The sequence below is a fragment of the Palaemon carinicauda genome, chromosome 3, assembly GCF_036898095.1.
Source record: "Palaemon carinicauda isolate YSFRI2023 chromosome 3, ASM3689809v2, whole genome shotgun sequence".
NCBI classification, from domain to species: Eukaryota; Metazoa; Arthropoda; class Malacostraca; order Decapoda; family Palaemonidae; genus Palaemon; species Palaemon carinicauda.
Window position 1 is genome coordinate 180,737,214 of NC_090727.1, and position 27,070 is coordinate 180,764,283.

The 27,070-nt window shown below is 43.8% G+C and overlaps 1 protein-coding gene across 4 annotated transcripts in view; it reads right to left on the reverse strand.

Moving 5' to 3' along the window:
- Positions 1-27,070, reverse strand: part of LOC137638810 (uncharacterized) — a 213,181-nt gene that overhangs the window by 17,796 nt on the left and 168,315 nt on the right. For 3 of the 4 annotated variants that reach the window (XM_068371192.1, XM_068371191.1, XM_068371193.1), the window contains exons 9-10: positions 24,662-25,159; positions 9,172-9,325 (exon numbers count right to left, since the gene is read on the reverse strand). In XM_068371192.1, the coding sequence (XP_068227293.1) occupies positions 9,172-9,325; positions 24,662-25,159 (652 nt within the window). The remainder of the gene's footprint in view (positions 1-9,171; positions 9,326-24,661; positions 25,160-27,070) is intronic. The other variant, XM_068371194.1, reaches the window with a different exon arrangement.

Consider the following 27,070-nt stretch of genomic DNA (forward strand, 5'->3'; position numbering starts at 1 on the left):
AAAAGGGTATGGAATTAGGGAATTGTAGTGGTTGAGCCCTCACCCACTACTGCACTCGCTGCTACGAATGGTCCCAGTGTGTAGCAGTTCTTGTAAAGAGACTGGACATCTTTCAAGTAAAATGACGCGAACACTGACTTGCTTCTCCAATAGGTTGCGTCCATTATACTTTGCAGAGATATATTTTGCTTAAAGGCCACGGAAGTTGTTACAGCTCTAACTTCGTGCGTCTTCACCTTAAGCAAAGTTCGGTCTTCCTCACTCAGATGTGAATGAGCTTCTCGTATTAACAATCTGATAAAGTCTGACCAAGCATTCTTTGACAAAGGCAAGGATGGTTTCTTAACTGAACACCATAAAGCTTCAGATTGGCCTTGTAAAGGTTTAGTACGCTTTAAATAGAACTTAAGAGCTCTAACAGGGCATAAGACTCTTTCTAGTTCATTGCCTACGATCTCCGATAAGCTGGGGATATCGAAAGATTTAGGCCAAGGCCGAGAAGGCAGCTCATTTTTGGCTAGAAAACCAAGTTGTAGCGAACAAGTGGCTTTTTCTGACGAAAATCCTATGTTCTTGCTGAAGGCATGAATCTCACTGACTCTTTTAGCCGAGGCTAAGCATACCAGGAAAAGAGTCTTAAGAGTGAGATCTTTCAGGGAGGCTGATTGTAACGGCTCCAACCTGTCTGACATGAAGAATCTTAGTACCACGTCTAAATTCCATCCAGGGGTAGCCAAACGACGCTCCTTGGTGGTCTCAAAAGACTTAAGGAGGTCTTGCAGATCTTTATGTTTGGAAAGATCTAAGCCTCTATGCCGGAAGACCGATGCCAACATGCTTCTGTAGCCCTTGATAGTGGGAGCTGAAAGGGATCGTCCTTTTCTCAGGTATAAGAGAAAAACAGCTATTTGAGCTACAGAGGTACTGGTCGAGGATACAGAAACTGACTTGCACCAGTCTCGGAAGACTTCCCACTTCGATTGGTAGACTCTAATGGAAGAAGCTCTCCTTGCTCTAGCAATCGCACTGGCTGCTTCCTTCGAAAAGCCTCTAGCTCTCGAGAGTCTTTCGATAGTCTGAAGGCAGTCAGACGAAGAGCGTGGAGGCTTTGGAGTACCTTTTTTACGTGTGGCTGACATAGAAGGTCTACCCTTAGAGGAAGACTACTGGGAACGTCTACTAACCATCGAAGTATCTCGGTGAACCATTCTCTCGCGGGCCAGAGGGAAGCAACTAACGTCAACCTTGTCCCTTCGTGAGAGGCGAACTTCTGCAGTACCTTGTTGACAATCTTGAACGGTGGGAATGCGTAGAGATCCAGATGTGACCAATCTAGGAGGAAAGCATCTATATGTATTGCTGCTGGGTCCGGGACTGGAGAGCAATAGATTGGAAGCCTCTTGGTCAGCGAGGTTGCAAAGAGATCTATGGATGGTTTTACCCCAAGTGGCCCAAAGTCTCTTGCACACATCCTTGTGGAGGGTCCATTCGGTTGGAATTACTTCCCTTTCCGACTGAGACAATCTGCTATGACGTTCAAGTCGCCTTGGATGAACCTCGTTACTAGGGAGATGTCTTGACCTTTTGACCAGATGAGCAGGTCCCTTGCGATCTCGTACAACGTCAGTGAGTGGGTACCTCCTTGTTTGGAGATGTACGCCAAGGCCGTGGTGATGTCCGAGTTAACTTCCACCACTTTGCCTCGAAGGAGAGACTTGAAGCTTTTCAAGGCCAGATGTACTGCCAACAGCTCCTTGCAGTTGATATGCATGCTCCTCTGACTCGAGTTCCACAGTCCTGAGCATTCCCGACCGTCTAGTGTCGCGCCCCAGCCCACGTCCGATGCGTCCGAGAAGAGAACGTGGTTGGGAGTCTGAACAGCCAGGGGAAGACCCTCTCTTAGGTTGATATTGTCCTTCCACCAAGTCAGACAAGACTTTATCTTTTCGGAAACCGGGATCGAGACCGCTTCTAGCGTCTTGTCCTTTTTCCAGTGAAAAGCTAGATGGTATTGAAGAGGACGGAGGTGTAGTCTTCCTAGTGACACAAATTGTTCCACGGATGACAGCGTCCCTACCAGACTCATCCACAGCCTGACTGAGCAGCGTTCCTTCTTCAGCATCTTCTGGATGGATAGCAGGGCTTGATCTATTCTGGGGGCTGATCGTCTTGTTGTTCAGCAACGTCCTCATCAGAGGGTTCCTCATCCGAAAACTGATGAGGAAACGGCAACGGAGTGGGCAACGTCTGGCTCGCTGAGTCCGGTCGCACTGGTGGATGCGTGACGGAGCCGGACGCAACATCATGGAACTGCTGCACAGTCTGTGAACTGTCAACAACCATGGGTGCGCGAGGAAGCACAGCGTCAACCCGAGACTGTCTAGACCGTCTGGGTTGTGCAGTCAACACCCTACCGGGTTGCTGAGGTTGACGCACTGCGTCAAAACAAGTCACCTCTGCTGGTTGTTGAACGTCCTGAACGTCAACAACCACCTCCGAGCGTCGCTTAACGTCAACGTGCAGCTGGCAACCCACACTGGGTCGCATCGGTGGAGGAACCACCTCAACTGGCAGACGCGAGTAGGTTACCTCAGCGTCAACAGGGCGCACAACCGACCGGTTGGAAGGTTGTTGGCCAGAAGGTTCGGTAGCAACCTTCTCCGCATTAAAGTCCTCTATCAAGGACGCAAGCTTGGACTGCATGTCTTGCAGCAAAGCCCATTTAGGGTCTACGGGAGCAGGTGTGGCAACAGACGGGGTTAGCGACTGAGGCGGTACCGCTTACCATCCCTGAAAGCCTTGTTATGCATGACATAATTGTACAGCAAAACTTCAAAGGCTCGAAAACAGCTGTGAAGTTGACCTGTAAACAACTTGGAGCGTCTCCTGGCCAGGCGCCAGGGAGAGTCTACAAGAATTGAGAAGTCTATCTGGGCAGAGGCATGAACTCCCAAGCCGAGAACTTCTCTCGTGTCATATCAGACTCTCGCTCTATAAACCAGTTTAAAAGAAGGGAAAGCAAAGGCTGTATCCCCCAAACTCCTCCTGGTGAAAAACCAGTCGCTTAACCAACGTAAAGCTCTCTAGGAGAGCGAGAGAGCACTAGCTTAAAAACAACGGCTTCGAAGTAGCTAGGCCTAGTGTAAGCTCTGACGTTTAGGCGAACGAGGAGCAGCAGTTACAAAAAGATCCGGACAAAGATCCTTAAAAAAATCATCATGATTTAATTAAAGTCCATAGGAGGCTAAGCAGCTTTAGGCTCCTCTCCATCTGACAGAGTCCTCAAGGGAATATCAGTAGGAGGGGGAACAGCAACTTCCTCATCTACAGGAACCTTGTCCGATAAAAGCTGAGTCTCAAGCAAGGGAGAGACCTACCGTGGTGGCAATGCTTTACAAGCAGAGTCCACACTCACTGGTGCATTAGTAGCGGACCAGAATGCAACGTCATGTAACTGCTTGACAGTCTGTGAACTGTCAACAACTGAACTGTCAACCACAACAGGTGCGTGAGGACGCACAGCGTCCACTCGAGACTGCTTTGACTGCCTAGACTGAGCAGTCAAAACAACTCTAGAATGCGGAGGTTGACGCACAGCGTCAAAACAAGTCAACTCCGATTGTTAGTGAACGTCTTGAACGTCAACAGGAGCATCAGCAAGTGGCCTAACGTCCAAATGCGGCTGAAAAACCACACGAGACCGCATCGAGTGTGGTTCTAAACAACCTGACTGACGTGACTAAGCTACGCCAACGTCAACAGTAAGCACAAAGGAACGTTAGGTTGGCTGAAAGCCAGGATATCGATGAGATAAACGGCTAGACTCAACGGACTAATCGGCAGAATAGTCTTCCATAAGGGAGGCAAGCATATACTGCATGTCTTGCCATACAACCCATTAAGGATCAACGGAAATGGTTGTGGTAAGAGACGAGGGTAACGTCTGTGACCGCAACACTTTGCCAACAAAAAAAGACTCTCGGAGTCTGTGTTACGCTTTTGTTAGGCGGCGAGCAGTTATCCGATGACTGCATAGGGTCAGAGCTGTCCTAATGGTTGTAACCAGGACGCTGGACCTGTCCTGAAAGGACTGACTTTCGCTTAAGGGCTTCGAAACCTTGTGACAGGTTTCTTATGCGAAAAGCCTTCGGATGACGAGGAGAAACAACGTCTCTCTCGTCCTATGGTAGGGGAGATCTTGGTAAGATACACCCGATACCATAGAGGGAAAACGTCTGTTCGTTGATCAAGGCCTCTCGAACCCATAAGTCGTTTGACATTACTTCTCCCCTGGGCTTGGGAGCATGCAAGAGGTCCCGGACTAGGTGAACGACAGGCACGAACAGACGAACCCTCGGACGCAACACTGTAACACTTTGCGCATATCACTTTATCACTTCGATTTTCTGTTTTGCACTTATTTCACTGAAATCGAAACTTTTACTGATTTCTACCTGAAACACGCAATTCTACCCTTCATTAAAAGGTAGTAATTGCGAAATCAGTCGTATAATGCAAGCTCATTAATACCAGCAAAAAACAGAAAACATATTTTAAGATAAAAAAAATCCGTGGCTGGGAAAGAGACTAAACACTAGTTCATATAACTACGTTTTCAATCTCTCACCGCACATAGCCTGGGGACGAGAATGAAAAAAAAACTAAAAACGTTTTATCCTTCCTCCCCGTACAGCGACTAGGGACGAGAGTAACTCGAGAACAACGTTACCCGCTTGAACGGAACGTTTTCTCTCCTCTCTCTCCCTCCGTCTCTATCTATCTCTCTCTTTCTCTCTTGATTTCGCACCTAAGAGAAGAGCCCAATTATATTTCGTCAAAAAAAACATGTTATTTGACTAAAGGAAAAAACTGAAAGGTTTTTCAAATAAAAAGTTCCTTTAAAATAGAATTTAAAACATTTAAGCTAAGAAAGAATGAACAAAACGTCAGAATCGATTTACTCTTACTGCAAAGTGAAACCGTGATACACTCTCTCTCTATCGTAACGATAGAGCGCATGTTGAACGTCCTGAACGTCAACAACTGCGTAGCATAAATAAACTAAACGTTAGTTCATCTTTGAAAACAGTACGAAGACTATCAAAGAAATTCTTTCATAAAATATTACATTTAAAAAGTTTTAAATCCTTAGCTCTTTAAAAGCTAATTACGATATAAAGGGCTCAACGTTGATTAACTTCGGTTTCCAAGTTAGGACCGCCTACTCTCAGGAAAGGTCTATATAAACAAAACATTAAAATTATTTTTATATGTTTATAATAAATGGAAAGTTAATCGAAGAGGCCTAATAAAGGCTGAGAGATATAAAATATATAGAGGAAAATCTATAACGTGATAAGATAATTACTAAAAGCCTAAACACACTTCCGTCTAAGGGAAGGGTCGGCCATTTAAAAGTGAAAGAAAGTCCATACTCTCTTTGTCACCATAATTAAATCTATCCAAAATGAGTTCAAGATTTAAGATGAAGATAAAACACCTGCATAGCGAAAGCTCAAAACTAGAATAAAGTACTTCACCAATTAGTTGTGAAAAAACTCCAGTTTAGCAACAGCGAGTAAGTACGTCTTGTCGATAGCTCGACAGAGAGAAAATTGAGTCTTTGTTTACATTGAGTACTGGGTATCTGGACGACAGATGGCGCTGTTGGGCACACCCGCAACCTGTGTAGCGATCGCTGGCGAGTTTTTACCGTAGAGTTGTCTGTCAGGCAACAGAGTTGCAGCTATATAATCACCGGCTAAGTTAAATATTGAAAATTGCTTCGTATGTTAAAACAATCGTATGTTGGAGCAAATACTCCCATAAGAATACACTGTAATTTGTATAATTCGTTCCACACCCCAAAAACCTATATTAACTCATTAATAAATTACTACGTATAATTACACATAACAATAATATAACTGCATAATATGAAAGAAGCATTTAAAAAAGATTATTATAAAGAAATAATAAATAAAAAATGTGTTTTATTGTCACTTTACCTTAGAGACAGGCCAACGCAGGTGTAGGATTTGCTACGCCAGGAGGAGACGGACGATCGGCGAGAAGGTAGACATGGTGTTAACATGTCCTTTAAATAAATACTCTCTCTCTCTCTTTGTTCTTCTTCACTGTTAGTGTTAGAGATGTCTTAATTTTTTCTGAGAGGGGGAGAGAGAGAGAGAGAGAGAGAGAGAGAGAGAGAGAGAGAGAGAGAGAGAGAGAGAGAGAGAGAGAGGGAGAGAGAGAGAGAGATTAAACAAAAATGTGTTGTGTACATATGATTTTTAACAGCGTCAACGATTTGAAAGACAATTAAATGTAACTAAAAAAACAATATCAGAGAATCTGAATTCCTTTATTAACTAAAACAAATATTGATACAAACACACTCGTGTGCGTATGCGCAAACACACACACACAGGAGGAGACATGATCGGCGAGGAGGTAGAGATGGTGACTGCGATAACGTACCGTAACTGACACTACAGAAACTTTAATCTAACTTAGCTTATTTATTTTTTTTTTTTATTTTTATATTTCACATTTTTTTACATTTTTTTCTTTTGATTTTTAATTTTCATCACTTTCAGTGACGAGTTACGGCACGTTATCGCAGTCACCATCTCTACCTCCTCCCCGACCGTCTGTCTCTTACTGCGTAGCAATTCTTGCACCTGTGTGTGTGTGTTTGTATCAATATTTGTTTTAGTTAATAAAAGAATTCAGATTAGCTGTTATTGCTTTCTTAGTTACATGTAATTGTTTTTCAACTCGTTGACTCTGTTAAAAATCATATGTACTCTAAACACATTTTTGTTTAATCTCTCTCTCTCTCCCTCGGAAAAAAAATAATAGATGTCTCTAACACTATAACAGCGAAGAAGAACGAGAGAGAGAGAGAGAGAGAGAGAGAGAGAGAGAGAGAGAGAGAGAGAGAGAGAGAGAGAGAGAGAGAGAGATTTTATTTAAAGAACATGTTAATGCTATGTTTAGAGAGAAACAGAAAAAGAGAGAAGACTTTTTTAAAAGAGCTTGTTAATGCTATCTTGGTTTTCTTTGCTTCACTTTTTTCTTTCTTTCTGTTCATCACGCTGGCCCTTCTCACAAATGATCGTTGCCAACAATCTCTTTGTCCTTTATCCCTATCAACAAAAGGCATTCTATCTCTTCCAGAGTATTGCTACGATGTCTTGTAATAATGGTGATCCCCTTCGATGGTTTATCTGCTTTAATGGCTGCCTTCTGCTTGATGATCGTCGAGATCATAGGCCTATTCCGGCCATATTGTTTAGCCATATCACTCACATGCACACTGCTCTCATGTTTTTCTGTAATTTCTTGCTTTAATTCTAATGAAAGAATTGCCTTCTTCCTTTTCTCACTACTACCTGTACTGAAACTTAGCTTCTTGGGCACCATGATTATAGGTAAAATCAAAAAGGAATAAAATAAGCACTGTTAATAACAGACCAAACAGAAGACAACCACACGATACACACAAGAACAGAGAACAGAGCACTCGACACTCAATGGCGTCCCTCTTACATGCTGCCATCTACCGGCGTAAACAAGATCTACATCGGATGTTGGAGCATTACTTCGGGTGTCGAGACAGAAATTTGGTCGAATTTTACTTCGTATGTTGGAAAATTTGTATGATAGGACAATCGTATGTAGAGGTTCCACTGTGTATATATATATATATATATATATATATATATATATATATATATATATATATATATGTACTGTATATATATATATATATATATATACATATATATATATATATATATATATATATATATATATGTACTGTATATATATATATATATATATATATATATATATATATATATATATATATATATATATATACATATATATATATATATATATATATATATATATATATATGTACTATATATATATATATATATATATATATATATATATATATATATATATATATATATATATATATATACTGTAAGAGAATAAGAGGCAAAGTTGTGAGAAAGAGGAGATGCGAAAGGAACTGAAAGCACTTAAGGGAACTGTAGAGAGTGGAAGACGGTGTTGGGATAAGGATGCGAGGGAATGAGGATTGAATGGAAGCTATGATGGGTCAGGTAATGGAAATGATGAAAATGTTCATGGGTGAAGGTGCAGTTGGAGGAGTGGCTTTTGCTTCGTGTAAAGGAATGACAGTAGAAGAAAAGGCTAGGGTAAGTGATAATGGGGAAGGAAGTGATAGTGAAGGTGAAGGGATTAGGCATAGTAAAGCTATGCTTAGGTTTAATTTCCTTTCTATCCAAGAGCCTGGTTGGTTATAAAGTAAGGGGAAAATTTTGTGTTGCTGAGACATTTATCAGTTAAGAGTAATTCCAGGGTATTGGGGTTGTTTTGTGACATCCCGCCACATCGTCATTTGGTCTTTCTTCTTCAATTGCACAAAAAATGTGCTTATTGAGAAAATATCTTATGATTTTTGGTGATCAATCTAATGTATTCTGAAGGAATGTTTTAATTTTTTCATTCTGCCTTATTTTGCATATTGTTCTCCTGTCTGGTCTTCAGCAGCTGAATCTCATCTTAATTTATTGGACAAAATTTTCGGTTTATTATATTTCTTATTCCTGATCTGTATATTATTCTCTGGCACTGTCGTTAAGTTAGTACTATTGCACAAGATTTTTCCTAATTATGACAATTCTGTACATAGTACTAGATATGCAATTAATTCTATCAGTCATGCTTTCTCCATCATAAGACTCAATACTACACAGTAATCTAGAAGTTTTTATTCCAGCAGGGACCAGATTGTGAAATGATCTTCCTAGTTGAGCAGTTAAATCGGTGGAGCTTCAGAAGTTCAAACTGGCAGCAAATGTTTTTATGTTGAACAGGCTGACATAAGTCTCTCTTTTTAATTCATATATGAAAGATCTATTTTAATGTTGTTACTGATCTTAAGATATCTTATATTCATTATTCATTACTTTTTATGCAGTTTATTTATTTACTTTCCTCATTCGGCTATTTTCCCTATTGGAGCCCTTGGACTTATAGCATCCTGTTTTTCCTACTAGAGTTATAGTTTAGATGGTAACAATAATATTAATAAATGCATATATGAAAACAAAAGTTTACGAAACTTACCTAGTACATCATCTAGCTTTGTTTCAAGCTTCTGGATGCGTTGTGTTTGAGCTCTGCTTACTTCCAGCTCTTTATGTTTCCCATGGCACTTATGCCTTTTAGAGCATTTGTTCCTTTTGTTTTGATGTCTGTAAACAGATCCTAATTTTGTGTCCTGAAAAAGGAAAATTAAATTAGAGTGGCCTTTAGTCAACAAAGAGGAAAGTGACTGGAAAGCATCAATTTCCTCAATTAGATTAATTGTTATTATTATTAATTAGTTTGAACAAACTAGAAAGTCAAGATCCTAATCAGAATTATATAAGGCACAAGTGGCCAACTAATAAACAGAAAATACATGAACAGCACTACGCTTTCAAATAAAGAAATTCTTTAATTGTAAATACAAAGTAAATTGTCCAAGTTATAATTCTAGTGAGATATAAATTTGCCAAGCTACTTCCAACAAAAAAAGAATGAAAATTTTCTCAAAACAGAGCATTTTTAAATGAAATGAAGTAATAAAAGCAATAAGCAAGAGGTACAGCTGAATATACTACAAACATATGAAATATCTATACACTTCATACTTATGACTGAGATTAATAAAACTAATGTATATAATCATTACAAATGTCCACAACCATAAAAAAAACAACTTCATTGTATCCATACATAGAGATACAATGTAAACACAGTAAATATAGCATAGTGCAGGCAAAATATTTCAATCAATTATACAAATTATGATTTAAAGAGGGGATGATGGATTTGATTAAATCTGTATGATTTGGGCCAAATGGCCTAGCACAGGGGCTGGGGAGGCAATTCTGTGTTATAGGTCCAGCTGAAAGAAAACCAGCATAAAGTAGATGGTTAAAAAAAAAAAAAGGGGGGGGGGGAGTAAGGAGTGTGACGGTTGCCTTTGACTCGTCATATTGTATCTGCATTTCCAACACTAAACTGCATATTTGGAAATTAGTACAGTATTAGTTTGCTATTATCATTATCTATGGTATATAAAATTAGACAATAATAGTTCTTTATCATTAAAATCTGTTCGTCCATCAGCTTTAACTTTCTCCAGTTTCTAACAACAGAGTATTTATTTGTGATCACTGATGCAGGTCTGACTGTGCAAATTATTTATGCATATGCAATGTGATATATTCTGACTGACATAGCTTACTCTAGATTTAATACTCTCTTATAAAATTCAATCTTCTTTATCACAATTAAAATACCATATTCGAATAAAAATGGAATGATTAATTTATAAAAAAAGGAGAATGCAATAGGACATACAGAATTGAAAGATATATTGCATACATTTGAGATCATAACTAACCATGCTGCAGTCTTAATTTCCATTCAACTCTAGTTGACTATAATTTACAACTAGCTCTGAGGATATAACATATGTTTATTATATTTACAATGTGACACTGTTATAGACATCCATCTATTTTTTTTAAAATCACTACTGACGACAAGTTTTCAATATTATAATCAAAACACTATGCACTACATACTTTGAATAAAAATATTTGAAAGGTTAACAGGCAATTTTCTGGGACATTTTACTCAATTCACCCTAGCCACAAAGTACTAGTGCTGTAATTAAACATTATATTATCATATTGCTAAATAAATTTTCTTTCAATTTATATATATTTTTGTATTTCTAGCAAATATCTTATGCCTCTGATGTCATAAGCTCTGGGTCATTCACCCAACTGGGCAGGAGGAGGATCAAGTGAGCAATCAATGACCTGCCGAATCCAAGAGGAGATAGCGTTTTTCGTGATTCTCCTCTTGACCCTGGCCGTACTGACAAGCAGAGGCTTGATCTGAAGGGGAGCTTCTCTCAAACACTTTAGATAACACCTCAGCACTCTTACAGGACATAGTAACAGCTGATCAGGATTATCAGTTTCTTCACAAAGACTTAAAATCTGGAAAGTCCGTCAGATCCCAAGTCTTAGCAATAAGGTCGGGGACAAAGTTGAGTGTAACCTGCCCCCATCCCCTTGATGGGCCATGTCTCAGGATAGACAATGTAACTCAAGAAAGAAACCCATCTTAAGAGTCAAGTCCCGTTCTGCCGTTGAGTCGCAGCACTTTAAATACGTTCTATGGAGGGGATCTCACTTCCAAATGAGGGCAAGTTATCTCAAAACTGTTTGAGCATGGATAATTCCACTGTAGAAAAAATATCAACCCCTTTCAGTCTACAGACTTGCCTTAAGGCTGAGCGATAGCCATTCGCCGATGAGACTGAGCATAGTTTTTCCTACAAGAGACATAACAAGAACACAGCAATCAGGGGTATAGTGGCTCTGAGTGCAGAGACACCCCTTCCACAACACCAACCACCAAAGATTGGCCCCTTTGCCTGGTAGACGGCAATGGAAAACCTCCTGAGGTATCCAGACATATGTTTTGCCACTGGGTGGAAAAATCCTCTCTGAGTGAGATGCTGGATAACTTTCCGGCGTGAAGTCGTAGGGATGCAACTGTCTTGCGAAAGATCCCAGCATGAGGTTGACAAAGAAGGTTGTGTAAGAGAGGAAGCTTCCTCGGAACCTCTGTCAGCAGAAGTAGGTCTGGATACCATTCTGCTTGCTGCCAAAGTGGAGCTATTGGAGTCACGGATAGATTGTGTGATGAATTCCCCTTGCTGAGGAGTCTCCTCATGAAGTCCTTATTCATGATTAAGTAAGGTCTATTTTAGCGTACTCACATCTCGCCTCACTACTAACCGAAATACTTGTGATTCTCGTCTTCATTCATGATTATGTAAGGCATATTATATTGTTTTTCTATGCTGTCATACTGTTCGAATCACAGAGAAAGCTTCTCCGCCTCTGACTACCAAGTCCCAACCACGAGACGAAACTTACCAGTACAGTAATGCAAATTGTTGACACACAGCAAGATTTGTCTTTTCCTTTTAATTCCTTTCTTCTCAACTATCATTTCTACAAAATTATATCATCTACATGTCTTATGTATTTCATATTAGTATTGTTCATTGTTTTCCCGAGTAAAAGTTAGCCTATTGTCATTATTTCTACTTATTGCAATTCTCCACAGTATTCGTCATGTTCTTACATGCTCAGTCTCTATTTCCAAGCTCATGAAATACCCAAAACAGGAATGATCCAGTTCATAGTGACAGTGATAGTCACACGCAAGGTGGAATGACAGACGAACATACAAACCTTGTCTAATAAATTAAATTTGTTATGTCTCTTTTTCTCTCTCGCATAATTATATACCTTTTGTCATCAGTTTTTTTGTTTATCGTATATACACCTTATAAATTATATATTATAGAATACTTTTTCAGTCAAAGGAAACAAATGGATGTTTTCATTACATATCTGTATAATGTTTAGTCCATTATTACTTTCGAATAGTTTTATATCTTTCGACGGCTATTTGTCGTGGAATTATTACGAAATAACATAGTCACTTCAATGAATAAAACAATTTTTTTTTATACAAAAATATTCTATAATCACTTCACAATGGATGGAAAAACATTTCAGTTGTTTAGAGTGAAATGCAGTGGAGAATAAAGCAAACTTTTGAAAAAACCTATTCTGTAACCAGCACTAAAACAAAGAAACATGGAAATGTAGCTTATTATAGAGTAAGTGAGCAATTATTTCCAATGGTGACAAATCTCTTATAAAGCTTGAGTTGCGGATCTACGGCCTTGTAGTGAAGAAGTTAAAGGCTTTCCTTACCAGCCCCTTGGGTTGCAAGCACAATCAAGTTGTCTCACATCCAAATCTATTACGGCTTGATGGAAAGTAGTTGTGCAAAAACTATCTTTGACTGAGTGTTCTTTGCCATGCACAGAATGCCTTTGTCTGGGCATTCTACCACCATAGTGCCTTGATAAAAACACTACAGTTTGTCAAGAAGTCATTGAAAGCAAAAAAGAGCCAGCAACACTGTGCTCAAATCTAGGAAATTTGTGTGGCACTGGCGATCGGTGTCGAGTCATGTGATTTGTTGCAAGTAATTTTCTCTGTAAAGGAATGATGAAACCTTGTCCTCCAACTGCCCTTGCTAGGATATACAGTAAGTTGGTCATGTATGTCCACTCATGGAGTGGTAAACACTGGAGTAACCAGTTACCTCTAGAGGACCTACTTAGCCGATCACTATCAAGCAGCAAATAATCGGTCGCAAGCAACTACTTGCGAAAGACAAGATCAAGATCTTTTGCAACCACATTTGTCAGGCCGGCAGTTCTGTGCTAAGTCTGGATACAGATCAATACACACTGACAGAAAACAATACCTCCAAGAAGGTATGTTTCCCTCGATCTTATGGCAGGGGTCCCATGTGACCGGTACCCCGGGGCAGACCGCAGGTCCAGGAGCAGCTAGAATGGTTAATTGTGGCTGAAACTGATTGGACAATTTTGATAAATGTTCGTAACAAGACTTTTTTCTCCCTGATCAGATATCCCTTATAAAAGAGGTCAATGTGTGTTGGATTTCTCCATTCCTGATCGGAAGAACTGGAATAAGCTCATGGACCATTCCCTCCCAAGTGAACAGACTTACTAAGCAAAATTTTCTGAGTCCAAGTACCTTTGATACTTAAGACATAATCTGGAGATATTAGGGAGAACTTTATGGGGATGAAGGAGGCGCCAAATTGAGGGCAGAATACCTTGTGTCCAAGGTTTACAGGAAGGAGGGGTTCAAGAATAACCTAACCGAAGTTGAAAGCATCCTTCGCGAATATAAGAATATCATTAGGTTCTGTAAGATGACAAATAACCCTTGCTACTCCTCACCATGAACATGTTTCTGTGTGACAGCCCCCTAGAGTAGCTTGTGCAGTCACTTGCAGAATAATGTGTGCGACAAAGTACATCATCACTGCTCAAAATTGATTGATCATTCACAAGCCATAACATACATTGTGAACATGTTCGTGAGCTGATTCTATCCCGTCAGTAGTAAGGTTTTAGGTAATAACGTTGAAAGGTTATGTCTCACAATACTTGCTGTGCCTACGGGAATGACGGGGTTAAGCAGAGACTGGAAAAAGTTGGAGGCCAACACCATATGAGTGCTCGAAAGAGCTCTCTATCCTGTAGGGAAGAGAAGTGCGAGGAAATAACCCTGAAGCATTATGTCTCACAAGATTTGTATCCCGAGGACCCAAGTATCACTAGAAATGTGCTCCGAAGAGCTATCTATCCCGTAGGGAGTGACGATCTGCGGCAATAACAAAGCAGGATTATGTCTCACAAGACCTGTTGTGCCCTGGGGGCACAATGGTGGAATGCAACAGTCGGTAGTCATCACCTTTTGCGGCAATAACCCTGGAGGGTTCTTTCTTACGAACCTCGTATTGCCACAGGTTTCCTTCTCCCTGGTAAGATCTGGCAGTCATTTAAGCGAGCACACATGCAAAACCAAAGTAGCTCATGCCAAAACCTCACTAGGGGGTTGTTATTATTTTCATTAATTGCTAAGCTACCATCTTAGTTGGAAAAGCAGAATGCTATAAGCCCAAGGGATCCATCAGGGAAAAATAGCCGAGTGACGAAAGGAAACAAGGAAATATACAAACTACCAGAGAAGTAATAAACAATTAAAATACAATATTTTAAGAACAGTAACATGATTAGAATAGATTTTACATATAAAAACTATAAAACTTAAAAAGAAAATAGGAGGAAGAGAAATAAGATGGAACAGCATGCCCAAGTGTACGCTCAAGCTAGAGAACTCTACTTGAAGACAGTGGAAGACCATGGTACAGATTCTAATGCACAAGCCAAGACTAAACAACATTGGTTTGATTTTGGAGTGTCCTTCTAGAAGTGCTGCACATCTTAGCTAAGAAGTCTATTCTACCCTTACCATGCGGAGGGTAGCAACTGAAGAATTAAGAGTGCAGTAGTTAACCCTTTGATCAAAGAAGAATTGTTTGGTAATCTTAGTGGTGTGAGGTCTATGAAAACAGAGGAGAATGTGGAAAGAATAGGCCAAACCATTTGGTGTATGTGTAGGCAAAGGAAAAATTAACCATAACCAGAGAGAGGGATCCAGTGTAGTACTATCTGGCCAATCAAAGGACCCAAAAACTCTCGTGGAAGTTTCTCAATGGGTGGCTGATGCCTGGGCCCACCTACTATCTATTCACGCGGACCTCGTCAGCGAGAGGAGCTCACCCGCGTACCATGCTAATGCTTAGTGTCTGGGTGGGGTCTCTCTCATGAATAGGGTAAAAATGCTTGCCAATGAGCTCAGTGCTCGAGCACACCCTTATCAGCGAGAAGAGCTCGCTAAAGCTTAGTGTCTCGCATAAAAGGGTCTGTTCGCCCAAGCATGATTTTGGCTAGTTGTTTAGCATTCTCCTAGAAGGAGGCACGCGCTTGTATGGTGATGAGCATGGCTGAGAAAGGTTTTCCTGTGCTCTGACTCACAGCAGAAAAAAACAGGCTCTTCCCCATAATGAGAGGAAAGCCCGAGTTGAAGATCCCAAAGGGCCTGGCGTAAAAAAAAACTCCATGAGTTTTGTTGTGCCCTATGGGCCCAATGTTGAGAGGCAGCGACTGCATAGGGTTGGCAGGCTGATATCACCATCTGCATTAATAACCCAGAAGGGTTAAAGCTCACAAGACGCGTCAATGGGAGAGGCTGCGACTGCAAGAAGTCAGTAGGCATCACCATTTGTGGCAATATCCCTGAAGGGATAATGCTCGGGAAACTTGTTGTGCCCTAGAAGCACGGTGGGACAGGCGGGGACCGCATTACCATCCAAGTGCTCCGGTGGTAGGTAGTAAGTTGGCTAGGGTACCATCCATCCATTGAAATACTACCACTAGAGAGTTATTGGATCCTTCGACGGGCATGACAGTACTACATTGGATCCCTCTCTCTGGTTACGACTCATTATTTCTTTGCCTACACACCACCGAATAGTCTGGCCTGTGCTTTACACATTCTTCTTTGTCCTCATACACCTGACAACATCAAAAATTTTAAGTAAAATTTAATTTTCCTAACATACTTACCGAGAACTACTTTCTTAGGAGTTACCTGTAATCTCCTCTCTACCGACCAGAGTTTTGTGTAGTATACCCTAAACCCGTTTTCTATGGAGGGCTAACCCGGGAGTAAGAGAACGTTCCCCGAGGGTAGCCTTTGCACTAGGTCGAGGTCCGCTTGGGTCGTGAGCGCCAGTAAGTTCCTCGGATGTTGCAAAAATTCTTGCAAGGGCAGAGAGGCACTCGGGGAAGGTAGGGAGGGCCATTACCCGAAAGTAGTTCTCGGTAAGTATGTTAGGAAAAATAAAAATTACTTAAAATTTTTGATTTGTTCCAACACGAATACTTACCTCAAACTACTTTCTTAGGAGACTTACACTTTAGGAGGTGGGAGTGCCTTCCTGACCCTCAGACCCAGCAAGCGGAAGCCAAGAGGCCTAGGTATAAAAAACAAAACATACTTGGAAAACGGACGATAGGGTAACTACACAAAGAGCTCACGTTAGTGTCTAAGTACTCACCCTTTGAAAAACTTCTTCTGATGTTGAGTTCAGTAATGCAGTTGCAGAGACGTGTTATCCAATGGTTACAAGAGGGTTATCTCCGATAGGGATAGGAAACGGGGATTAGGGTGAAAGGGAACGAACCTGTGTCTCCTGGTTTGCTATCCACGATTGAGCCTAGGGCTTTACCGTTAAATCACCTGGAGCGCGGAGATGACTGTTCCAATGGAGAACCCGTCTAAGGACCTCCTTGAGTAGTCCTTGAGGTAATGGGCAGTAAAGGTTGACTGGTTCGACCCGGTACCCGCACGAAGGATCTGACCCACTGCCATGTTTTTCTCAAAGGCTAAGGACGTGCTCAGACCCCTGATGTCATGGGGTTTGGGAGCGCCTGGTAAGGCCAGTCCTTCCTCCTTGTAGGCCCTGGCAATAACTTGTCTCAACCAGAAGGAAATGGTATTCTTCGATACCTGTTTCTTCGTAACACCTGTGGAGACGAAAAGGCTCTCGATGCCTGGCCGGAGATGTGCAGTCCTTTCAAGGTATTTTCTAATGGCACGGACAGGGCATAACCTCAAATCCTCAGGATTTCCCGTCCTAGGAATAGCTGGCAAAGAGAGACCTTCGAATTTTGGGTCCCAGACAGCTGGGTTCTGGGTTTTCGCCACAAACGAAGGAACGAACTTGAAAGAGATCTCTTTCCACCCCTTCGAATGAGAGACGTCATAAGACAGCCCATGGATCTCCCCTACCCTTTTCGCAGAAGCCAAGGCTAGCAAAAAGACTGTCTTGAGAGTGAGATCCCTGTCTACGATATCCTTCATTGGTTCGAAGGGGGGGCCACTTAACATCTTCAGGACCCTAGCTAAGTCCCACTGAGGCACCCTAACTGCTTGTGGGGGGCAGGACTGCTCAAAACTCCTGACAAGCATAGAGATGTGTCTAGAGGAACCCAGGTCGATGCCCTTCAGAAGGAAGACTTGACCCAAGGCAGCTTGCACTCCTTTTATAGCTGGGATTGACATTCCTATCTCGTCCCTGAGATATACCAGAAAGTCTGCCATGTCTGGGACCGAGGCTTTGAGGGGCTTTATGCGCCTCGAAGCGCACCACTTCGTGAAGGAGGCCCACTTCGCTTAGTAGACCGCTGCCGACGACCTTCTCAGGTATAGTGACATCCTCTTAGCTGTTGCTGCTGAATATCCTTCCTTCTTCAGGAGCCGCTCGATAGTCTCCAGGCGTGAAGGCGTAGAGACTGTGGGTTGTCGTGAAACCTGAGAAAGTGCGGCTGTCGTAGAAGATCTGACCTGTCGGGGAGTGGCCACGGAGGATGACTCGCCAGGTCTTTTAGGTCTGCGAACCACTCTCTCTCCGGCCACCAGGGCGCTACCAAAGTCATCTTTAAGTTTCGGGCAGTCCTTACCCTGTTGAGTACTTGCCTGATCAACGTGAAGGGGGGAAAAGCGTACACGTCTAGGTTGTCCCACTTGTGCTGAAAGGCATCCTCCAAGGCTGCCCTTGGGTCTGGGACAGGAGAACAATACACGGGAAGTTGCGCGTTCAGTTTGGTTGCAAAGAGGTCCATCACCGGGGAACCCCAACGTTGAATGATGAGCTTGGATACTTCTGGAAGGAGGGACCATTCTGTCCCTACTATTTGACCCATCCTGCTGAGACCGTCGGCTTGAACGTTCTTTTTCCCGGGGATGAACCTTGCCAATAACACAACCTGGTTCGTTTCTGCCCAATCTAGGATCTCTAGGGCGAGATCGCACAATTCCCTTGATTTCAAGCCTCCTTGCTTCTTTATGTACACTACCACGTTGTCGCACATCAACGCCACAGTGTTTCCCCTTAGTAGATCGACGAAGTGCAGGCAAGCTTTCTGGACTGCCTTCAACTCTAGGACATTGATGTGTAGGTCCTTCTCCCCGTCCATCCAGGTTCCTCTCGCCGTCCCGTTGAGGAGATGGGCTCCCCATCCCTAGTTGGAGGCGTCTGTGAATAGAAGTAACTCGGGAGGGTCGTTCGCGAAGGGCATCCCCTTGAGCGAGTTCGACCGGCAATGCCACCATTCCAGGGATGGTATTGTGTTTGGTAGGACTGGGATTAATTTCTGGTGCGAGTCCAGTTGGCACCAGAAGTTCTTCAGGTTCCACTGGACGCTCTGAGTCTGAGTCTCCCCTGGGGAACCAGTTTTTCCAACGACACCAGATGACCTATTAGTCTTTGCCAGTCCTTCGCCCTCCTGGGTTGAACCCGACAGGAACGGACGGAGGATCTTCATCAGATTGCTTATCCTCTCCTCCGACGGAAAAGCTTTCACTAGTAGGGAATCCAGTGTCATCCCCAAATAGGTCATTCTGGTGGAGGGAGATAGGTTCGATTTTTCAGGGTTGATCATGATACCCAGACCCCTGCAAAACTGGAGAAGTTTCATCTCTTGCTCCTTCAAAACGTCATTCGAGGAGGAAAGAAGCAACCAGTCGTCCAGGTACCGGATGAGGCGAATGCCTCGCTCGTGAGCCCACACTGAGACTGTCGTGAAGACTCTCGTGAATACCTGGGGAGCTGTCGACAATCCGAAGCAAAGGGTCTTGAATTGCAGGATCTGGGTACCCCATTTCACTCGGAGAACCTTTCGACTCGAGGGGTGGACCGGAATTTGGAAGTAAGCGTCCTTGAGGTCTATGGTCATCATATAGTCTTTCTCCCTCAAGGACAGCAGGACCGACTTCGGAGTGTCCATTTTGAACTCTGTCTTTCTTATAAACTTGTTGAGAGCCGACAGATCTATCACCGGTCTCCAACCCCCCGTCGCCTTTTCGACCAGGAACAGGTGGCTGTAGAAACCTGGCCCTGGGTGTAGGATCTCCTCCATGGTGCCCTTCTCCAACATGGTGGACACCTCCTCTTGAAGGGCAGCCCTCTTCAACGGGTCCTTGGGTACCAACCACTCCGACAGGCTGGCCGGAATTAGAGGGGGAGGTTCTGCTAAGAACGGTAACCTGTAGCCCTCCTTCAGTACGGACACTGTCCAGGGCTCTGCTCCGTGAGCTTTCCATGCTTGCCAATGTAGTCTGAGGCATCCCCCAACCTGAGGCTTGGGCAGGAGTAGGGGGCCTCCCACTCTATCTCCTCCTGGAGGAGCGGCCTGAACGGCCTCTCCTGGAGGCAGAATAACCTGTCCTAAAGGAGGCCGACGCAGCTGGGGCTCCTCTACGGGGGGGGGGGGGGGGGGGGGGGGGGGCTGAGGTGCTGAGGCCCAAGAAGAAGAAGGGGCTTCTCTCCTCGTCAGGCTAGGGGGGGCCTGAGGCGCCGAGGCACTGTCTGAGGCTGACCTCTTGTAGGGGGGCCTCCTTACCGGCGTAGGCCTGGGCGCGTTTACTTCTTTCCTCTTAGCCACCTTCTCCATGATCTCCTCTAACTCCTTCAAGGGGAACAAGGAGTCACCCCACACAGGAAGGCTCCTCATGGCCCTCGCCTCTCTGTCTGGGACCTTCCGCGAAAGCTTCGCCAGGATGGTGTCCCTTTGCGAAGCACCCAATTCGCTGACAGGGCGAGGGACTGGTAGGTGAGGAACTTAAGGGTCTTGCCCCCGGAGATGATAAGCTCCCTCAGGAGGCTTTGCTGTTCTGGGTCTGTCAGGTCATATGTTGCTTGTACACCTACTAGTGTGGAAGCCCACCAGTCTAACCAAGAGGAGACGTGAACTAGGTCCTTAGACATCTCCTCCATCATCGCAGCCTCCGATTGTGAAAAACAAATCGGGGCTGAAGAGGCTCTGTCCTCCGAGGCGCCCTGTCCCAGAATGTAGAGAGCAGGTTCCCCTTTGCAGGCTCCCGGTCGTTGTCCCTCTGGCACATAGACACTGCTCTGTGTTTTGAGCCCTTGGAGCAACTTCGAAGAGCTCTGCGTCTTGGGAGCTTCGGCATTGCCTGCTACCACTCTATCAACGTGCTCTCGGCCCAGGACGAGATCCCGGGCCACAGGAAGTGCCAGGGAGGCTTTTTGTTGGACAGGCGCTTGTATCAACCGGGTAAGGCTGGACCTCCAGTAGTCCTCATCGGTAGCAACTAGTTCTTCAATCCTGTGATGTCTCCTGATCAGACTTATAACTTTTCGATAGGCCGAGTCCTCGGTCGAGGAACCTTCCCTACCGTCGGCCGAAGCCTCGACTTGGGCCCGGGGAGCCGGGTCACCGGGCGCCTTGGTTCTGGCACAATAGGCACTCCCCTGCGGAGGTACTGGTCTTCCCCGGCGGAGACCTCCGTACCAGGGCCGGGGGTTAGGACTGGCATCGCCGAGCCGGCGAGGACTACCGTCCGATCATGCTCTCTGGGGGACGAGGACGCGGATCCCATGGGCTGACCCGACAGCGGGAACCGTTCCTTAAAGTCCGAGGGCCGCACCAGCTGGGCTGATTCGGCCAGGCTGCCCGTAAGGAAGCACGGTTCCCCCCGCTGGGCGGGGTGAACCGGAGGCTTCGCGGTCTTACGCCTGCCTGCAGAGGCCTTCTCGCGTTTCTCCCTGCGAGGGTCATAACTACGTCTGGAGGATGGTCTCCGTGGCGAGAAATCCCTGGACCGCCGGTCTGGGGAACACTGTAGCTCTGACTTACGGGGAACGAATACCCAATCACCATCGGGTGACCTACTCCTCCTGTGTTTCCTCCGTGGAGAGCGGGACCGCCTCCTGCTGTACCTGGAACGGGATCTTGAGCGGGAACGCCTGCTCCTGGACCGCTCCCTCCGGCGCCGATGTCTCCTCCTGGCTTCTTCTCCCGAAGAGAATGACTCCCTACCATCCGAAGAGCCCGACGACACCGTACAACCCGCACGGCAAGCAGAAGCGGGGGCCGCGGAGGGCTTCGCGACTCGTTGCGTACCCGAGGTAGAGGGTTGCAGGAAGGTTTCTGGAAACGCCGTCAGAGGAGCTGGGAACGAGGGTTGGCGACCAACACTAGGGAACCAGGTATCCAGGCCCTCTTCCATCCGCATAGGGGACCTACCTGGCGTTTTAGGGAGCTTCCATCCGAAGGTATCACTTACTGTGGAGTCTAACTTACCCTGGGTGTCGCCGCATGCCGAAGAACCTGAAACACAGGCCCACGAAGGGGGCGAAGACACAGGAACAACATTGCTACACCATAAGGGGTCATCGGAGGAAACGTGCCCCCAAGCACAAGGGCCGAGTCTCCAGAACCCCCGGACACAGCACTACCAGGCTCCCCACTAGCCCGAGAAGGCCCCGCAACTCCCACTTCACACACACCAGACTCCTGGGGAAGAACGCCCGGCTCTTTCCCCGCAACGGACTTACCTCATCCCCTACTCTGGGTAGGGGAAGGAGAGACAGAAGCCCCGTTGGACCGTCCACTGGGCGACGGTAGCGGCGAAGAGACGCTAGATTTTCTGGGCGAACGTTTCGACGATTTCTTTTTCTTCGTGCCGTATCGCACCAACTGAATCTCACTCCAACCAACACACTCAAAGCACGTATCTGAAGGAGAGCAAACCTTGCCCCTACAGGAAGAGCAAAGGGAGTGAGGATCCACTTCAGGTTTGGAGAGGAACGCTCCACACGATTTTCCGGCTCTAGGCCCAGGACAACGGCGGATCTGCTCCATAGCGCACAACCACAAGACACAGGAACGCAGGGAATCAAGGGAATACACTTGGGAAGCACAAGGAAGGGTAGTGAACGCACAGGAACACAAGGGATAAGCACAAAGTTACCACGCGGGACACACGAGGCGGACACAAAGGGTCGAGAGAGACGAGAGCGACGTGGTATCACGTCGCGACCAGAGAACTTACTGGCGCTCACGACCCAAGCGGACCTCGACCTAGCGCAAAGGCTACCCTCGGGGCACGTTCTCTTACTCCTGGGTTAGCCCTCCATAGAAAACGGGTTTAGGGTATACAGTACTACACAAAACTCTGGTCGGTAGAGAGGAGATTACAGGTAACTCCTAAGTCGGTAGAGAGGAGATTACAGGTAACTCCTAAGAAAGTAGTTCGAGGTAAGTATTCGTGTTGGAACAAACTAAAATTACCAAACAATTCTTCTTTGCTTAAAGGGTTAACTACTGTAATGTGGCTAAGGATAAGCGTTGAATAGACTCTTTAGTTATGGAACGAGGCTCTTCCAGGAGAAGGGCACTCCAAAATCAAACCATTGTTCTCTAGTCATAGGTAGTGCCATAGCCTCTGTAGTACACTCGGGCACACTACTCTATCTTGTTTCTCTTTCTCTTGTTTTTTTTTTTTAAGTTTTTATAGTTTATATATGAAATATCCACGTTAGTGTTGTTATTGTTAATAAAATATTTTATTTTGATTACATGTATTCATTGCTTTTCGTGTAGTTTATTCATTTCCTTGTTTCCTTTCCTCACTGGGCTATTTTTCCCTGTTGGAGCCCTTTGGCTTATAGCATTCTCCTTTTCCAACTAGGGTTATAGCTTGGCTTATAATAATCATAAAAATAATAGTAATAATTGCTGGAACGAGGCCCTACGAATCGAGGAATCATTCCGAAACCCGGAGGGGGACACCGTACGGGTGAGGAGGGCTACAATCAAGGAAGGAAGAGAAGAGCAGTGCTTTGACCTAAGAAGACTGAGCTAAGTCATCTTCTGGGTTCATTGCATTGGCTCCTCTGACTGGTAACTTCAAGGAGAACTAGTCTGCACCTGCTCCCACTCGGTGCAGGAATGAAGGGTGAACGGATGCAGAGAGCTGCAGCTAAAGGCATGAGATCTTTATCATTGCATTACCTCCAATCTTGGAGAGGAAGACCGTGGTTAACTTCTGAGGAGGCAGGTACACGCTCTCGCTGTGCTTCCAACTGTAGGCCCCTCGTAGAGGCAAAGAGAGCATCACCTAAGGGCACAAAAACTCTTATCGGTACAGTACCTCCAGTCTCGGAGAGGAAGACCGGTGTCAACCTCTGAGAGGCAGGTATACACTCCAGCTGTGCCTCCAACTGCATTCCCTTTGTAGAGGCAGAGAAAGCAGCAGGTAAAAGCACAAGAACTCCATCAATGCAGTAACCCCGCATTTCTTAATGAGGGGACCCGAAAGCTCCAAGGAAGGGAGGGGAAGCAATGATGTTTACACCTAAGGCTTGTCCAAGGCTTAGCTGGTTATCGTTCTACTCGTTTGGTCTCCTCCAGAGGACAACATGGAGGGAACGAGACAACGGAGTAAGAAGCTAAGATTTTTCCTTCCCCTGTACACTGAACCGTTCCTACTAGGAGGATGACCACTACCTGAAAAAGGAAAAGAATTAAAGTAAACAGCCAGTTAATATAACGGGTTAACACGAGAGAGATGGAACATCTATTATCTACCAAGCAAAAATAAAACGTGACATCATATCACTGGTGTGTGTGTGAGCTGGGTGGTTGGTCTATCACCACTACCACACCCCTGCTAAATATCAGTGGGTGGTTATACCTTGCTAAAAGTTTTATGGCTAGTTTCAGCTTTTATTGGAAGATATACAGTATCCACTGTGAAGAGCACAAATGTTTGTATTAAGTGTTGGAAGAAAGGGAAAATTCCGAGGGAGAGAGACGTGCATGTCTTCACTCATCCGTAGCCAATTCAAAAGTGAGCTTAGTTGCTCGGTGGGTGTGTGTGAGCAGATCTGCTAACTTGTGGAGGGTCACTGACACCTTGTATTGAAGTGTTTAGAATTAAACCAGCTCACACTGAATCATATCTCCTACATAAAGAACTAAGGTTTGTATTTGTGCAGGAACCAAGAAAAATTGATGGAAGTTACAGGGGCACCAAATAAGTCATATGGAGCTGATGGAAGTGAAAATCAAAGGACATAGAATGTTTCACTGGATTCAAAGGGTTAATGTGCACTTTCAATTATGTCTTCTCTATTCAGATGTTTCTAAGATCATTATAACTAGGAAAATCAAAAGCTTACAATAACTGTTTAGTTTTGAGATACTCACCTCTTCTGAAGTAGACAATTTGACGGAAGTTTCAGGTGATCCATTGACAGCCTCTTGAATCTCAGCGTTCATATTTCCACCTTCATTTGCATCTATATCTATATCCCCTAAATGGGAAATAAGGATGTCAGAGCTATTGAATTCCTCTCCTAGATCATTACTCAAATCACTATCTTCATCAGTCCATAAAGATGCCTCCTTGCCCTCATATATATCAAGATTAATGTCTGTGCTTTCACCGTCTATGCCAGGTATCAAGTCAGTTTTCTTGGACGTGAATAGGCCAGTACTAAGGAACTTTTGAATACTTTCTTGGCTTGGTTCAACTTTCAAACGACTCTCAGCATAGGGTATGAGACGATCATAGTAGTCGGGAGGAGGAATGTTATGATCATGATTATGATTTTTAGCCCAGTCATTTAATCTCTGATACCTACGGCATTTGGAAATGAGGTTGTGCCACTTTTGACTGCATCGGAGAGCTGTTACACCATCCTGCTACATGAAGATAGAAAAAAATTTATTACACATGCAGTAAAGAGTTGATTATTACTTAAGTCAATAGTAACAACAGGAAACTGATTTGAAACATAGACCATAATTAATTTTTGTGGAAACAGCAAAACACCACAAATTTTCAAAGTAACCTAATTTTTTTCTAACTAAATAAATCTAAGTTCTTTAATTGGAGTATGACTTCAGCAAAGCTTGAACGGCCTGTTAAACTTTTAACGAGGAAGTTATAGTAGTTGCTAGTGAGTGGAGGGTAAGATATACCCACTCACAAGGTATAGCAACCCTCACTATGACCTTAACAGAGGATTAGCAGTGGTTGAAAATTGGTAATTGGAATTTTAGAACCATGAATCACATTGGGAAGTTACAGCAAGTGGAGAATGAATTTATGAAATATAGTTTGGGTATTTTAGCCCTAAGTGAAACTCTTAAGGGATTGGTAAGAAAATCTTAGACCAAGACTATATGTATTTCTATTCAAGAACTTATGGAGTTAGAAGAGAAGGAGTAGGAATAATGATGACACCAAGAGCAGAAAAGGCATTAACTGAGGGGAGAGCTATAAATAGCAGACTGTCACTTGGAAAGTTTAAATCAAAGCAGAGCAATATGAGCATTATAGTTTGCTATGCACCAACATATGATGCCCCTGAAGAAAGGAAAGATGAATACTATGAAGAACTGCAGAGTGTAATAGATGAGATCCCAGAGAGATATGAAAATTGTGATTGGTGACCTCAATGCTAAAGTTGGAAGGAATAACCAAGTTACTGTATAGAGAATGTGATGGGTGTTGAGGGTCTTGGTGATGTTGCAAATTAAAATGGAGCACATTTTATAAGTTTTTGTTCAAAAACCAATCTTGTTATTGGAGGTACTGTCCTCTTTTCCAGCACAAGGATATGCACAAATATGTTATTTTCATTAGTAAAATAAATTTTTGAATATACTTACCCGATGATCATGTAGCTGTCAACTCCGTTGCCCGACAGAAATCTAAGGTCGGGATACGCCAGCGATCGCTATCCAGGTGGGGGTGTACACAACAGCGCCATCTGTGAGTAGGTACTCAAGTACTTCTTGTCAACAAGAACTCAATTTTCTCCTCGGTCCACTGGTTCTCTATGGGGAGGAAGGGAGGGTTCTTAAATTCATGATCATCGGGTAAGTATATTCAAAAATTTATTTTACTAATGAAAATAACATTTTTCAATATTAATCTTACCCGATGATCATGTAGCTGATTCACACCCAGGGTGGTGGGTGGAGACCAGCATACATGTTAACAAAAGAAGCTAAGTATCCCGTATTTCATTTTATCAGTTATTCAAAATAACAAACATAAAATAAATAAGTACCTGGTAAGGAAGTCGACTTGAACTATTACTCTGCCTTTTTTAAGTACGTCTTCCTTACTGAGCCTAGCGGTCCTCTTAGGATGCTGAACGACTCCTAGGTGCTGAAGTATAAAGGGCTGCAACCCATACTAAAGGACCTCATCACAACCTCTAACCTAGGCGCTTCTCAAGAAAGAATTTGACCACCCGCCAAATCAACCAGGATGCGGAAGGCTTCTTAGCCTTCCGTACAACCCAAAAAACAACAATAAAAAGTATTCAAGAGAAAGATTAAAAAGGTTATGGGATTATGGGAATGTAGTGGCTGAGCCCTCACCTACTACTGCACTCGCTGCTACGAATGGTCCCAGGGTGTAGCAGTTCTCGTAAAGAGACTGGACATCTTTGAGATAGAATGATGCGAACACAGACTTGCTTCTCCAATAGGTTGCATCCATAACACACTGCAGAGAACGGTTCTGTTTGAAGGCCACTGAAGTAGCAACAGCTCTCACTTCATGTGTCCTTACCTTCAGCAAAGCAAGGTCTTCTTCCT